Source organism: Talpa occidentalis, unplaced genomic scaffold, assembly GCF_014898055.3.
Source record: "Talpa occidentalis isolate TD23 unplaced genomic scaffold, MPIMG_talOcc4v2.1 talOcc4.8, whole genome shotgun sequence".
Taxonomy (NCBI): Eukaryota; Metazoa; Chordata; class Mammalia; order Eulipotyphla; family Talpidae; genus Talpa; species Talpa occidentalis.
Genome location: NW_023605194.1, coordinates 105289212 through 105305772, shown reverse-complemented (window position 1 = coordinate 105305772; position 16561 = coordinate 105289212). Strand labels below are relative to the sequence as shown.

At 46.1% G+C, this 16561-nt stretch overlaps 1 protein-coding gene across 1 annotated transcript in view; it reads left to right on the top strand.

Annotated features, from left to right (window-relative positions):
- The first annotated feature begins 687 nt into the window (after window positions 1-687).
- FHDC1 (FH2 domain containing 1) overlaps window positions 688-16561 on the top strand; it is a 30294-nt gene continuing 14420 nt past the window's right edge. The window contains 5 exon segments of the mRNA XM_037496599.1: window positions 688-1289; window positions 7620-7681; window positions 8304-8406; window positions 14637-14722; window positions 14809-14909. Of these exon segments, the coding sequence (XP_037352496.1) occupies window positions 813-1289; window positions 7620-7681; window positions 8304-8406; window positions 14637-14722; window positions 14809-14909 (829 nt within the window). The 5' untranslated portion in view covers window positions 688-812.

Below are 16561 nucleotides of genomic sequence, written 5' to 3'. Positions count from 1 at the left end.
CATGTGTCCTAACCTCCTAATTTTACAAATGAGAAAACCAGAGTCTAGGGGGCGAAGTGACGTGTTCACAACTGTAAGCGGCAAAGCTTAATTTGGAGCTGGAACCTCTAATCTTCACGTCTAGTGTCTTTGCTCTGCTTGGGGGGAAGCCGTGTCATCACAGGGCGCAGGAACATGTGGCCCTGACTCCAGGGGAATGAGCTGGACCAGTATTTCATCATCCCCAGATGCCCTACCCCTTACCCACAAGGTGGAAGGTGCCCTTTGACCCCTGGCTTGGTAGGGGATATGGCCCTGTGGGTGGCAGCAGGGTCACTCACTCCAACCGCCAGTGCCATAGCGTCACCCCTGGGCAGATGGGGGTGGAGAGTGTCCATCCATTGCCAGAGGACACCCAGCCAGCGAGCGAACAGTAGTTTATTCACCAAAGGAGCAGGTTCTCAATCAGGACGCATCTCGCTGATGGTGGAAGGTGTCCAGCTGGGGTTTATTGCCGCGGCGTTAGCAGCATTTCCAGGCCCTAAAGTTTGGTTCCCGTTTTAGAAAAGTTCTGCGCTCCTGTCCTCCCGCTTTTGGGTGTTTTGCCCCTGCGTGATTTTGACATCAGCTAACCCGGGAGGCCTGGCCTGGGAGGGAAGCGCTGGTACCAGTGCCCTCTTGACTTCTGATCCCTCTTTGCAGGTCTGGGATGGCCCAGCGCAGGCTGCGCCCTTCTCCCGCCGCGGCCTAGCAGGCAGCCGAGCCTGACTCGAGGTTGACAGTGTCCACTTCCCCAAGGTCAAGACTTTGTCTCCTTAGAAGGCGCAAGTACTATGCATGTGATGAACTGTGTGTCCCTGGTCAGCGAGAAGGAAAATGGGCACGTGGCCTCGGCAGCTGGACCCATGATCGGGCAGGCGCCGTCCCCACCCCCGCCCCCCCCACCATGTCCATTTTCGGGGGCAGGGCTACCCCCCTCTCCTGCTCCTCCCCCCCCACCTCCGCTACCTGGGGGGCCACCCCTCCCACCACCCCCACCGCCGGGACCGCCCCCTGCTTCTCACATGAACGGCTACAGCCACCATGGCAAGAAGAAGCGCATGAGAAGCTTCTTTTGGAAAACCATTCCCGAGGAGCAAGTGCGCGGCAAAACCAACATCTGGACCTTGGCGGCCAGGAAGCAGCACCACTTCCAGATTGACACCCGGACCATCGAGGAGCTCTTCGGGCAGCAGGAAGAGACCAGCAAGTCAACCCTTCCCAGGCGAGGCGGGTCTTTAAATTCGTCCTTCAGGGAGGCCAGAGAGGAGGTAAGCCTGGTGTGCGGGGCCGGGCCTGCACCGGGCACGGTAGGGTGATGGGGGCGCCTCTGTTTCAGACCTTGCGAGCATCACCAAGAAGCCAGGGCAAGCCCTGGAGTGTGCCCTGGAAATGCTAGGAGGGGCCGAGGTGATGAGCCGGAGCCAGGAGGGAAGCAGTGACCCCCCAGACCTCCCCCCAAGGGTGACCTGGGCGGGAAGCGTGGGCTGGGGCTGGCTCTGCACAGCTGCCCCAGGGGTCTGCTGCGGGCCAGTATCGGGCTGTCTCCGCCCAGACAGAAAACTGAGTTCCCCTATTCAGTGACCCGAGATGAGGCGAGGCGGAGCTCTCTGGGACAAGATGCCTTTTGTTAAATAACATCATCAGCTCATCTACATCTTTGGGGTTTTAGCTCGTTTTCCTTCCGCAAGTGCGTGTGAGAGGGCCCTCGGCGCTCAGCTCTCTGGGTTACATTAGGGCATTGTGACACAGAGGTTTCTGGACTTTCTAGGAAGCCTATTTCCTGCTAACACTGAATGTGTTGCTTTTAGACAAAAAAGAAAGCCACCATGTTATAAGAAGTTCATGGAAAGCGCGCTCTCTGGAGCAGAAACGCAGTCAAACGGCATGTGCAGGTCGTCTTCATTTCCAAACATGAAAGTAAATCAAGAATGTACCACTTGGGAGAAGAAATTATTAGGAAACCAGGGGTTAAGAGGAAGGGACCCTGTATGCCTGCACACGTGGGAATCGAAATGCATCATTTTTTAATTTGTTGTAGAGAAAATAGGTCAGAGATGGGGTTGACCAGATAAGAGCGTGAGGAGGGCTCTGGCCGGAGCAGCAGCTCTGTGCATTATCGAATTCTCCAGCTAACCATATTGGCCTCTTTGGCTCAGGAACATTGTAACTTCCCTCCGCTAATTCACTTGGGGGCCCTTGAAGCTGATGTGATGGTCCCTGTTGCAGTAGGAACAGCCTATTTATTATAAAATGGCAGAAAACATTGGGATTAGATTTGAGTGAGGTGAATTTGGAAGGAGGAAGTCTGCAGGAGAAGACGTCGTGTTCTCCAGCACAGACCAGCCTTCAGCGCTTTCCCTGATGCAGAGTCCTTTATTTCGTAGGAGTAGCCTTTCAATATTGGAAGGAGCAAGAGGTCATTTCCTTAATACCCTGGCCTTTGCCCCTGCTTCCAACGCACGTTCCTTATTGTACAGGAGGTCAAGCTCACCATTGTTTCCTAGCTCTGCTTACTGAGTTTCAGGAATTTTGAAGGAAGGACTGGATGAGGGCATGTGGAAACATTAATTTCCAGGTCAGATCTAAAATTGAGGAGAAGAGTCCTTTTCCTTGACTCCTTCCATCCCTGTATCTTAAGTAGATCTTTCCTTTTTTTTTTCTTTAATAAAAAAAAACCCAAATGGAATAATTATTTTTTAATATGTGGTAAAAGACAGAGGGTATTTACCATCATAAACCAATTTTCAGTGGATAGTTCAAGTGGCACTAAAACATCCACATTATCATACAACCCCATCACCCTCCATCCCCAGGTGGCTTCTCATCTTGCACACCTGAAGCTCTGAGCCATGTCCCAGCAGCTCCCTACCCCCCTCCCCCTCTACAGAGAAAGAGGAAGAGGCACCTCCTCTCAGTGGGATCAACCATATTTGCATATTTGTCTTCTTGTGACTGGCTTATTCCGCTTTGCATAGTATCCTCAAGGTTCATCCATCTTTTAGCCCGTGTCTGAATTTTAAGTCTGAATGATAGCCCACTGTAAGTAAATATATTTTGTTCAGTTACTCATGATGGATGGACATGTGAGTTGCTTCCTCCTTTTGGCTGTTGTCAGTAACGCTGCTGTGAATGTAGGTGTGCAAATACCTGTCGTCAATGGAGCCCAGGGTGGAAAGTATCAATCCTCACCACCTGTCCGTGTGGGCTGGAGAATACCCGAGCCACACGCTCGGCAGAGGAACGCATCCTGACCCTGGAAACATCGCATTCCCACATGTTACCACACAGCCATCATCCTGGAGGTTCAAACTCGCCAAGGAACAGATTATGTCTCCTTGAAATAAGCCTCCTACAGAAACGGCCTGCGATTATGTGGTTGGCTCCTGCTCTAAAGAACTCAGAGAGCATTACAAATAAGTTCCATTATACTCCCAAGGAAGAAGTTGCTGGAAGATAGTAACATCTGGCTGGAGGGTGACTGAACTTAGGATGAACGACTCTTAAAAGAGTAAATTAGAATGTTTAGGAGGGAGGAAAAGACGTTATGAAATAGTAGTCTCCTTGTATCTTTGTTAACCTAAAAATTAACTTGAAGAGGCTATTATGCCACCATAGTAATTAAGTTGTAATTAAGTAATTAGAAATGACAATGATATATTACTGGGGATAATAATAAGAAAGATTAAAAAAAAAAAAGAAAGATTCAATTTAAACTCCACCTTTTCAGAGTCCTCTGCTCAAAGCTCTAAGAATTTCCCGGTATGTCCATTACTGCTGTTCTTCAGGCCCTTTCTCTCATGTCAGCCGGGTCTGTACCTGGATCCCTCTAGAAGCTGAAACACTCCTGAGGGAAGGGACAGCCTTAGCCCTTCTGTATCTTCCAGAGAAATTAAAAGTAACAGATCTAGACAGAACTGAACAAGGGAGCAAAGGTATTATCTTACCAGGTGTCAGTAGGTCAGAACTGGATTCACAAAGGATCCACAAGTATCAAAACACTTGGTCATTCACTGTGGTGTTGGCAGCATTCCATGGACCATATAGGGAATAAGTAAAATCACTTCCAGACAAGGAGAGGAAGAAGGGCGGTTTTTCTAAATTCATGAGCTGTTTTATTCTCCCACACTGTAATTCAGGCATCAGTCATTCTTTTTCCACTTTTGTTATGATCACAGTATGTTCTAGAATTCTGGGACATGCTCACAATCCAGAACTAGGAAGGGTGTTTGAGATATAGATTTGAATTTGAAAAAAAAAGCCTCGAAATTGAGTTTTTGATCCCCTCCTCGGCTCCCCTAAAAGCAAAGCCTGGGGAAGAGGGGTGGGCGATGTGGGGAGAGGAACATTTCCAAATTCTGTACTTGAATCTCTCTAGAACTCAAAACACACCTCAAGGAAGGGACAGCCTTAGCCCTCTGCTATCCTCCGAAGAAATGAAAGGTAACAGAACTGAACCAGGGAGCAGTTGCAAAGATACTGAAAAAACACTAAAAGTCGAAAGCAAAGTTCCTATCGGAGGACACAGAAAGATTTTTATTTTTAATTTTTTTAAGATTTTTATTTATTATGCATACAAGAACTGGGGTACAGGCCAGAGGTGCAGGGGGTGAGAGGATTCACCAGAGACAGAGTGGGGAGCACATCAGGCAGATTTACTGAAATACACTGCTGAGGGGAGCAGCCGTCGAGTCAGGAGAGGTCTGCTGCGCCATACATAGATCAGCTCCTTGGCCTGGGATTGAACTCAGGCCTTGGTGGTGATAGCGCTGAGACTCAACCCCTAGGCTTCCAGAGAGGCCCCTGATTGCAGATTTATTGGACCTGGTGGGGAGGGACAAGGCCCCCTTGGGTTCATTTCTGGCCTCAGTCTGTGTAGCTGCGAGTCCACAGGGAGCCCTCGTGCAGAGTCCACTGCCTGACTGGTTCTGAATTCCACCGGGGCCACGTGCATTTGGGAAGTTAGATAAGCTGATTTACATGTGTGGTGATAACCCTCTTTAAAGGACTTTTAACAAACACTTTTATAACACTGCTCTGGGAGGATCGGGTGTGGTAACCTGTGAGAAAGGCTGCTCGCAGACTTGGCAAACCTGTGGATAACAGGAGACAGGGACTGTCCCTGGGATGTTATCAGCTGTCTCAAGTTCTTGTTTGGACGAGGCTCCGGCTTTGTTTCCCCTGTAAGGAGCTCACTGATGCCCTGCCCAGGTTTTCTGAGTGTTGCTGAATTCTCCTGAATCGGTGATAGCTGTCGGAAGCCTTGCTTCAGGCCATGGAGACAGCGCTGGCCTCGGCTGTGGCTGCTCGTGAGTGGAGCAAGACCCACTGGGCCTGGGGGCTCTCAGCCCTAAGATCCAGCTCTGGGGTCACTGGAGGACTGGGCCAGGCCCTTGCTTCACGTCAGTCCCACGGCAGAGAAGCACCCCAACAGGAATACCAGGCTTGGGGAGCGTCTTTGTTCTGCAGTCTCAGAGATACCAAAACTCACAGGAACTAGAGTATCGAGGAGCAGAAGACCCAGCTAACATTTCAGTTCTAGAATTGCTTTGGGGAAGTTTAAAAAATGACATCTCCGAGGCTCCATTTCCTTAACTGTCAAATAGGAATAATGAGCAATTTCTCCATCACTTTTTCAACAACAATGGCTGTGGAACTAGGCCAAGTGTACAGAGTCCCGGAGGATTGAGGAGGCACAGGATGAGGGTGGGGCTTGGACCGTGGGGGGTGGGGACTGCTGCCTTGGAGGGTTAAATATAGCAAGAGATGGCGATTTAATAAGAAATATAAAAGGAGATATTTCTGCATTCTGGGCATGTGCGTACAGAGAAGTTATTCTGTAGATACATGTATACACTGTCAACATACACTACTGTTATATACACTAATTTTTGTGAGAAACATGGTTTTCTGCCTTAATCGATTTAGAGTCCTCTTTCTCCTTAACAGGTATGAGTGACAGATTTTATTCTCCACCTTCTTCTCTCTACCCTGTACGCCTTCGCTGAACTTGAACTGCCATCCAGGTTGGCTTCCAATAAGGAGCCTGCCCTTTTAGCTTGGGAGTTTATTTTATGGCTAACAGGTGATTGTGTTAACATGAAATAAACCTCTAAGATAGTAAATAATGTGATTGTTTAAGATTAGTCTTCAGAAGAAGGCAGTCATATTCTTGTAAAAATTTAACCTTATAGCCAGGAAGTACCAGTAACTGTAGTTAACAGTCTTGCTGCTGCTTACAAACTGAGAAACAGACTCAGAGATCCGCAATTTAATCTGAAACCTGATTCTCTTTTGTTCACCATGAATCACATACATCTGTAAAGGAAGAGCATTATAACAGCATTCCTATTTTAGTTAGTTTCTCTTACCCACAAAACAAATGGGCAACATTACATCAGTTTTAAGGTTAACCCTCCCTCCCCACCATGCACCCTGGGTATTTGCTTCCAAAGGAAGAAATGACTTCTGTACTTAGCCCCAGAAGATTCTAATTTCTAGTCTGATAAAACCTTTCCAAAGCATTCATTTTGAATAGCTGAAACCTATTGCAGCCAGAAATCTATACTTCGGTGATCCATTAGTGTAGCTACCATATTTCATTAAACCGAAGATGCCGGATGTTGTCAGATACTTCTGATTCCAAAGAGGTGAAAATGCCAACCAAAAAATGCATCTTAGTGACACACAGCACAAAAGTTTTCCATTCTAAAATTCTAAGTAAATAAAATAGAGGATACTTTCCAACCTCGTCCTGAAAGTGTTATTGGACACACACACACACAAACACACACATACACACACACACAAATAAACACACACAATGAAAAAATTTCTGAAAATAACAGTATTGGTTTTTTTACATCCCCAAATCAGGGGGACTCCCTCTTTAATATGTTCATAGTTATGTTTTACTTTATTAATTCAAATCTTATGATTCTTACTATGCACATCTATTTCATCTATTTCCAGATAGAGGCTTTTTAACATGGGCTTCTAAGAGGAAATTGCTAAATTAAAAAAGTTAATATGCTTTGTTTTTAATTTTTTTTTAGTTTATAGATATGTTTTTAAATTGGATATTTGAAATTTCCTCTTTTTTTTTTAAAGATTTTTTATTTTTGTACAAGAGCTGTGGTACAGGCCAGAGGCACAGGAGGGTGAGCGGATTCACTAGAGACAGAGCGGGAAGCAGAACAGGCAGATGGACTAAAGACACTGCTGAGCGGAGCAGCGGGTGAGGCAGGAGAGGTCTGCTGCGCCATGTGGGTTTCTCCCTGGCCGGCCAGGAATCGAACCCATGCTGCAGAGGCTGCAGATAGCTTCACAGGGGTGTGCTCAACCCTCTGTGCCACCAGGGAGGCTCTTAAAATATTTTTAATAGTAGGTATAATTTAGTTAAGAATATGTAATGTTGCAAAAAGTTTGGGGAGATGATAATATTTTAATATTCACAAGACTATACTAGGTATGTTGATTAATCATCCATTAATCCTCTTCTAATACTGTATTTTGATAAATTTTGAGTGACCTCCTCCTTCCAGTTCTTTTTTTGCTTGAATTTTAACAATCTTATGTGTATGGTGTCTATTTTTTTCTAGATTACCATCTTGGATGCAAAACGGAGCATGAACATTGGAATATTTCTTAAGCAATTTAAGAAGTAAGATTTTTGCACCCATTTGAAACTTTAGTCATGTCCATGCTGTCAGCTTCCCTGTCTGTGGGTGTGACCCAGCTAGAGCCAGATTCTAGCTAGTGAGAGCAGAGCCATCCTTCTAGATATTTGGCTTCATGAGTCGCATTGTCTGTCACTCTCTGCTGTTTTCCCTCATGAAAACACAATCTGGTAGCTCGAGGTTCAGGGAGATCTGCCCTGAGACAGCTACTCATGCCTGTGCCATCAGGGAGTTTGTAAAATCATCTTTAGTGCTGCCCTTCGGGTGAGTCCAACACTGGTGCAATTTGGGGTTCTACAGTGGAAAGGAGGGGACTCTGCAGGGGCCCCCAAAAGACCAAGGGGCTGTTTTTTCTGTCCCCAGAGAAGACTCCCAGTGGCCATTGCACTTGTGGCCTTTGGGGGGTACCCAAGGATGATTTTTTGAGTGAAGGTGCCTCTAAGCAGTAGAATGGGGTGTCCCGATTCGCCGGCAATGGGGCCGTTGAGCCTGCAGGCCCAGGGTGGAAAAGAGGGTGGAGGTGATTTGTTTTAATTTCCATTGATTTGTGTTTCTTGGGCGCTCCAGCAAACAGGCAATGGAATCTGCCTAATTTGTCTTTTCAAGGTCTCCCCAGTCCATCGTAGGAGATATTCATCAAGGAAAGAGTGAGCATTATGGATCAGAGAACTTGCGAGAAATTCTTAAGCTTTTGCCAGAGTCAGAGGAGGTAAGGAATTTGGCGCGGGATTGTTAGATGTTAGGAGTGATGATACAAGCCTAATATTTTTAGGAGTGTCCAACTCGCAAGTGGGGAGCACTCTCCTGCTTGTGGCCAGAATTCTCAAGTGGAAATAAAAATGACCAGGTCGGAAGAGCCTGCGTTATGGAGCAGAGAATCCAGGTGTGAAGTGGAGCTGTGCCCTTCACTGAGGGACTTGAGCAGTTTTCTTAACTCCCATGAACTCTCGTTTCCTCACCTGTAAAGTGAGGATAATGACACTCACCTCATCGGGTCAACAAGATGACTAAACTGTAGTTATGCATCTATCATGGTACTTGGCCCGTAGGAGCTTAATACATTTTTAGTTCCCTTTTCCATTATCCATGATCTTTGCCTAGGGTACACCTGGCGTGTTGTATAATCGCAGACTGTATTTTTTTTTAAGATTTATTTATTTATGCATACGAGAACTGGGGTACAGGCCAGAGGTGTGGAAGGTGAGAGGAATCACCAGAGACAGAGTGGGGAACAGGCAGACTGACTGAAACACACTGCTGAGGGGAGCAGTGGGCGAGACAGGAAAGGTCTGCCATGCCATGTGGGTTGCTCCCTGGCCAGCCGGGGATCGAACTCATGCTGCAGAGGCTGTGGATTGCTTCATATTGTGGTGCTTTAACCCCTTGCGCCACCAGGGAGGCCCCAACCGCAGACTTTAAAAAAAGAAAAGAAAAGTCCACTACTTTTACAGAGATGCTCTAAATGTTTGGAAAGGCAGGTAACGGTTTATTACAACATTAATAAATGTTGTCTGCGTAGTTGACTGAAAGGTGGGAAAGGGTTGTGAGAGCAATATTGTACCACCATGATAGTTATTCACTTCTTCCAGACGGAATTAACTGAAATTTTGAATGATGTGATAAGGGAAAAAGAAAAGAATTTATAAAACCTTCCAAAATCATGATAGTTTTTTTATTTCTGAAGAAGTGGACCCCGAAAGAAAATATTCTGTGCGTATATTGTTTGTGAACATTTGAATAACAGTCTTCAAAAGTATAATTTTTTTTACACGTATGTGGGTCCCCCCTCCGCCCACCCAACTCCTCTTCCCAGACACCGTTTATGGAACTTGACTATAGTGACGAGGAAAATACGTTCCATCTTTTTCTTTGACATTGCTCAGTGACAAACCCAGTGTGAAATGGAGCGTGTTCCCGAGTAACTGGATATTCTAGGTAAATCTGGTGTTTTCCTCAAATTTTATTACTTTATCATTAACTATCATTTTGGGGATGCATTTCCCCACCTCCATATATGCACATGCTTCACTCTGCCTCCACCAAAACTCCCAGCAGATGTCCTCTCCCTTCCATCCCATCCCCAGCTTTCCCTCCAGTAACCAGTATATTTATCACAGAGTCTAAGAATTATTTTTGCTGCGCTTTGCCTGTTTGTTTTCCTTGGTTATTTATATCCCCCATATATCTGTCCTTCACTTTCTGACTGACTCAGCATAATCACCTCAAGAGCCATCCATTTTACCCCAAAAAGAACTACTTCATCATTTTTAATAGCTGAGTAGTGTTCTATTAAATATATATTTCACAATTTCTAGGTCCGTGTAATAACCTGAGTCTCTCTCTACTTTGGGCTTTCTCTTTTTAATTAAGTGTAATTTACCTAAACCGAGATTAATTATTTAGCAGCATATGTTTAATGTTAGTAAAGGGTCTTAAAGTGTCGAGGGAAAGTGACATGAAATCCTCCGTTACCCTGGATCTTTCATATTGAAGGATAGAAAGGGCGGTTCGGGATGATTGGCCGTGAACTCAGTGTTGATTCTCACTGGTGCCCGCCTGGAGCCTCTGGTCTAACGAATGCATCTGACTTCAATTAAAAAATTAATTAACTTTAATCTGGATGCATAGGGTTTAATTACTTGGAGTTTTTAAAAGGTTGGTTGTTCTTGAATCTTTTCCTGCTGTGTCTTCTTCCGGGCTCCCTAGCACTGCTCTGGGGCCTGCTCCTTCCTGACCTCGGTTTTTGAGGATCAGCTTGGCTGGGGCTTGTGCAAGTGCTGGGAGAAGCTCTGAACTTCTCACTAAATGGAAGTTAGACGGGAGGTGGCTGCCAGCTTCCTGCCTTGAAGAGGTGGAAGATTAAATGCAGGTTACTTAACGTTTTCTTTTCCAAAATTAAAATTCAGAGGTAATTAAAGAATGCAAAAGCCGTGGAAGACTGAAGGATTTTTCAGAGCAGCAACTTTGCTGTCAAACCTCTCATCTAAAAAAAATTCTGTTCTTTGAGTGGTGTGTGGGATAGAATTCAAAAAGAAAAACCCACCCAAGTGCTGCCGAGTCCCGGGGGCACCCTGTCACCCCCAGCTGACCCGGAGACTGTCCTGCTGTGGTAAAGCTTGGACTGGGCTCCTAAAATGCCTTCCACCCCTGGAGGGGGGGCCCTGCTGCTTCTCCGCGGGCCCTCCTCGGTCTGGATATCTGACAAGCTTGGTAACACTTCTTGTTTACATTACTGACTCTTGGCTTCTGCTCACCACACCCTCCAAACTCAAACTCTGGATGCTTCCTCCACCCGGAACACCCTGACTGTCCCCAGGCTGCCTGACGCCCCTCCCTAAATGGCTTTGGGGGGAGGGGGTGTCTGTACTGGCAGGGAAGTCAGTCCCCTCACTGCTGATGCGCCTGCAGGCACAAACCAGCAGAGTTCTGAGTGCTGTGAGCCCTGGCACCGCCAGACCCAGGGCTGAAGCTGGCACTGGAGTCTGGTTGGAGGGTGGAGGGTGGAGGGTGGGGGTGAGGCCAAGGAGGAGACAGGGCCAAGGGAGAGAGGTTCAGGAATGTGGCAGAAATATGCTAATAAATGCAGAAGTGTATTTGTAACCACGTGTTACTAAGCCTGTGGAATAACCTTCTGTGCTCGTTGTTAGCAAGAGAAGGCACTACGCATTTGAGCTGCCCCCACGTTTCAGGCACTGGACAAGGCAAAATTCAATTAAGGAGAAAAGTGTGTCTTTCAAGTGCTGAGCCCAGAACCTGGCACACAGAAAGTCAGTAAATCATAATTATGATCTTTTTTTTTTCTATCCATTTAGTCCTCACAGCAGCACTTCAAGTTATGCCCGTTTTATAAATGAGACTGGGTGGCTCACACAGGTTGTCTAGAACTTGCTTAGGGTCACGTGGCGGAGTGGAGGGTGGATTTGAATCTGCTGGGTCTGACCCCAGGGCGGTTCCTTCTGCTTGGTTCCTACCTCCTTTGAGGAAGGAAGGGCAAAGGTTCTCAAAACTCTGCCTTGCTCTGCAAGGCCCGCAGCCTTTTCATCACCTCTGCGCTCACAGAGAGTGTCTCTCAAATAATATTGTAATCTTATCAGCAGCCTGAAAAAATGTGAACGGAAACAGCCCTTTTCTCTGCTGCCTTCTCAGCTGATCAGCCAACCCAAGGTTAATTTGTTGTCTGGATTTCCCAGGCCTTTAGCACAGATCCTTTATCTGCCGTGATTGTTCATCTTCCCTCAGAGCAAGCTGCACACCCCGAAGTAAGAGTTCAGGCAGTGTGTCCTGGTCCTGAAGGCTTCCCAGAGAGACCTGGGGTGGGGGCCCGGGTGGTAGCCCTGGGGGCTGAGGAAGGGTACCCTGCAGCCCCGGCCCTTCTCTCCTCTGTCTGGGTGGCGAAACCAGTACCAGGCTGGAAGCTGGTAGACTTTTCCTTTCTCTGTGGAAGCAGGTTGCACAGCCTCTGACTTCCCCACATCTTTTCTAAGCTTTGTTTACTCTGCCTCTGGGGCATGGAAGGGGACCAGGAGGAACCCCAAGGGTCTTGTCTTGGGTGGTTGTGTTGGTGTGAAGCTTGCGGTGTGCAGGCAGAGGGGTGGGTTGTGGGAGGCCTGCCCTCCGGCCTGTGGGAATCTTGAGGAGCTTGCTGTGGTTATTAGGACAGAAACCCGGCACGGCTGGGTCATAATGAGAGTCACTTGCACAGCCAACAAAATTATGCCTAACAATGTTTGATAAATGCTTTTTGATGGTGATGAGAATGAATAATAATTATAGGGTTGTTCACCTTTCCTTTTACCTCCCTACCACTGTGAGGTACCATGATCCCTTTTAATGAACATAAATCTCATTTTGAAATGGAATTAAGGCTGTCTACGTTGCATTTCAGTTTAATACTATCTTTCTATCACCATTCACTTGAAATCCATAAATATTTGTAGCTCTTTACATAAGTGAAGATTAATCATTGTTCAGTTAAAGTTTAGGTCATGACGAATAGAACTATCTGCCAAGTTTACTTAAGCATGACCTGTTCTTAGGCTTGAGACAGACAACTGGTGTTATTTTCAGGAGCTTTGCGCGCGCTACATATAAGGCCTTACAGGAGATGCAACCTCGCGCTGCCCCTGCCCATATATAGTGGTTGTTAAACTAGTCCAGAAGGATCTTCCTGAGGCCTCCGTAGTTCCAAAACTGGAAACTGACTTGAGTTAAACTAAACCAGAGGTTCCATCTGCCCTTAAATTTAGCAAGACTAAAGTGATCCTGTCACTTTGGGACCCAAAGGTAGAGGAAATGACACCGTTCTGTAAATGGCTATTTTTTTCCTGCTCATCACAAAGAAAGTCATCTTTTTTTTCTTTTCACATTTGTGCAGGAATATTTTTTCCAGTTATACTGAGGAATAATCCAAGGGCCAGACTTAACATCAGGGTGCACGTCTGCACAGTCCCATCTCGTATTTTCAGATAATTGTTGTTGATACTTGTGTGCGCGGGTCTTTGTAAATACTGTCTCCTTTCTGTTTGTGAGCTGTCACTTCCTATTTTTATAGAGGTTTAAAAGTCATGTTATTTTTATGGGCATCCAACGTGGTGGGGTGGGGTCAGGAGGAGATTCAGCTGTATTAAGGACAATAAGGAGTGGGAAGAGCTGATGACAACGGTCAGCTGCGCAGGCGGCCCACGGTCGTCCTGGGTGCTCCTCACTGCCTGTGCTGGGTCTTGCTGGGGGACTCTGACAGCGGACATGGCAGTGTTTTGGTCTTGGCTTGCTCCAGTTTTCACTGTGAGGAAGGTGTAGCTTGCTCTGTGATGTGGTTTGAGAACTTTCTCTTCACCTCCATTCCCGACTGCTGGCCATGTGGCTTTTATTTCTATGTCTAAACTGAACTCTTACTCACGTACTACATTTGAAGCAATGTTTGTTTGTGTGATTCATACTTTTCAGTGTCATTTTTTTTTTTTTTTGCAAGAGAAATACTTGTTCATTGTAGGCATTCTAGAAAATAAAAATGAGCAGCAGATGAAACGAATCATCACTGTAGTCCTAGCCCCAGTGTCTAGTGTGTGGGCATGGGGTGGGGGCATAGATGCTGGAATCTTTCCTCTGGAGACCCAGGACTACATACACTAGCCCCTTCCTGTAAAGCTTATGTATGTGCAGTGGCATTTGTTCCCAGAAAGATCTGTGTTACACCCTGCCCAGCCGAAGTAGCTCACATCCAGAATAAGATTGCTTTACTTATGAGAAAGAGACTGTCCTAGTCACCATCCAGCCTCTTCTTTCTTCTTCCAGACAATGAGCTCCCTTCCCCATTCCAACTTCCAGAACATTTTTATCCTCAGATTGACCTTCTCTCAGACTCCCTTCAGTGTCCTCCCTGGGGGGTCTTAGTGGTTCCTACTTTCTAGTTTATTAATTTTTTAAAAGATGTATTTATTTATGCATATAAGAGCTGGGGCACATGCCAGAGATGCAGGGTGGGAAGGGGAGGGGGAGAGGATTCACCAAAGACAGAGTGGGGAACAGAACAGGCAGATTGACTGAAATACACTGCTGAGGGGAGCAGCGGGCAAGACAGGAGAGGTCTGCCTCGCCATGTGGGTTGCTCTCTGGCCAGGGATCGAACTTCTGCTGCAGAGGCTGTGGATTGCTTTATAGTGCGGTACTTAACCCCTTGCACCTCCAGGGAGGCCCACCCACTTTCTAGTTTATATGGATTGTTATACCCACATTATCTGGTTTTTCTTGCAAAAAAACAAAATAGTACAGGCGATGATTTCCCTTTCTGTCTTTTCTTAGCTCCACATTTTTATTAATGTGAACTTAACACTGAATTTCTATTTTCTTAATGGAATTCCAAGGTGAAATTTAATAATGTTACATTTTAATCATGTTGTTTTTTTCTCTTCCCTCCTACCCTTTCCTTTTGTCTTTTAGATAAAGAAATTAAAATCTTTCACTGGAGATGTTTCCAAGCTGTCCCTGGCAGACTCCTTTCTGCACCGCTTAATTCAGGTGCCAAAGTAAGGATCTCAATCTTTGTACTTTGCAGAGTAAGTTTTTTAAATTAATGACATTGAGAGCTACAGTTTCACTTTTTATCTTTCAGCTACTCACTTCGGATTGAAGCCATGGTGCTAAAGAAGGAATTTTTACCTTCTTGTTCGGCTCTGTACACAGATATAACAATCCTGAGAACTGCTACAAAGGGTAGGTGAATACATAATGCTTTATTTACTTTGTTTTCGTGACTTCGGGTGGCAGTTTATTCTTAAGCATGATTTGATGGAGATTAGAAATGGAAAGTCCCCCTTCTGATACACCCTGAAAACAGTCAACTGCACAGTCAGCCCACAGTCGTCCTGGGTGCTCCTCACTGCCTGTGCTGGGTCTTGTTGGGGGACTCTGACAGCGGACATGGCAGTGTTTTGGTCTTGCCTTGCTCCAGTTTTCACTGTGAGGAAGGTGTAGCTTGCTCCGTGATGTGGTTTGACAACTTTCTCTTCACCTCCATTCCCGACTGCTGGCCATGTGGCTTTTATTTCTATGTCTAAACTGAACTCTTACTCACGTACTACATTTGAAGCAATGTTTGTTTGTGTGATTCATACTTTTCAGTGTCATTTTTGAAAAGAGAAATGAGAGGTGGCTGTGGCGGGCATTGAAGTTTATTTCTATTTACTTTTCCCTCTGGTTAATAAATTACTTAATTAATTGACCAATCAATCAATTAATTAGCATATCACCTTCCCCTAAAGCTAAGTTTCTTTCATTCCAAGATTTGGCGTAAATACCTTGCTGGTTATAGCTGGTTCTCATTTCTCTCTTAGGTTAGCTGTCTGGGTGGAGCTGGCGTGTGCTGTGTATAGTGTGTGTGGTATCTGAGGGTACGTGTGTTCAGTCTGAGTGTGCGGTGCATTGTGTGTGCGTGTAGTGTGTGGTGTCTGTGTGTGGTGTCTAGTGTCTGTGCGTGTGGTGTGTATGTGGTGGCTTATGCTCAAAGCCTGGGCCCCTGGACCTGTCCCTTTCTCCATCTTTGGTCCAGCCTCTGGGTGTCAAGGACCCACTTCCCAAAGTGCAGGCCCCCTGAGTGCTGACGCGCCCAGGCATCTCCAGTCTGGTTCTTCTGCCTAGGTTTCTGGTGTTTCTGTCCCGTGTGGTGCCTTCTTGCCACTGTTCTCCCCAGACCCTGACGCCTGCCGGGCTGTTTGGTGGAGAGGGGCAAGCTGTTCAATCCCATTTCTTCGAACAACTTGCTGAACACTTGCCCAGCTTGGAAAGACCCCTCAGAATCACTTTCCTCTCTCCGACGGGGCGGGAGCTTTGCCTGGTGTTGCAGACTCTGGGAATGCAGGGTGAATGCAGGAGTTTGCGTCCCTCCGCTCTGGCGCTCCCTGACCCGCCCTTTCCATATTCCTCAGCTCCAGCCTGAGGTCCTCACAGTCATTTTCTGGATTTCTTGTTAACTGTTGTCAAGAATTGTTCAATCCTGGTGGTTTTCCTGTTCAGTTGCTCTGGCCTGTACTGAGATAAAGTTGTTTTCTTCAGTCCATCGTATTTTCTTCGTTTTAGAGAGGAGACTAAGATTAAGGAGAATTCTTTCAGTATAGAGGTCTTCAAAAATTTCTTCCAATACCTATTCCAAGACTACTGCAGCAACTTTGGAAGGAGGACCAATTCTGTTCCAACAGAGATGAAAGAATATGTTTTCATATTGAGCGATGCGAATATGTGGGCCTGGTGGAAGCGTTTCTTATCTGGTTACCCTTCAAAAACTGGCCTTCTTAGATAACACAATATAGGCAGTGATCCAAGTGTAATTTTTTGAAAATACTACCAGACTCATGGAGGAAATTGAAAAC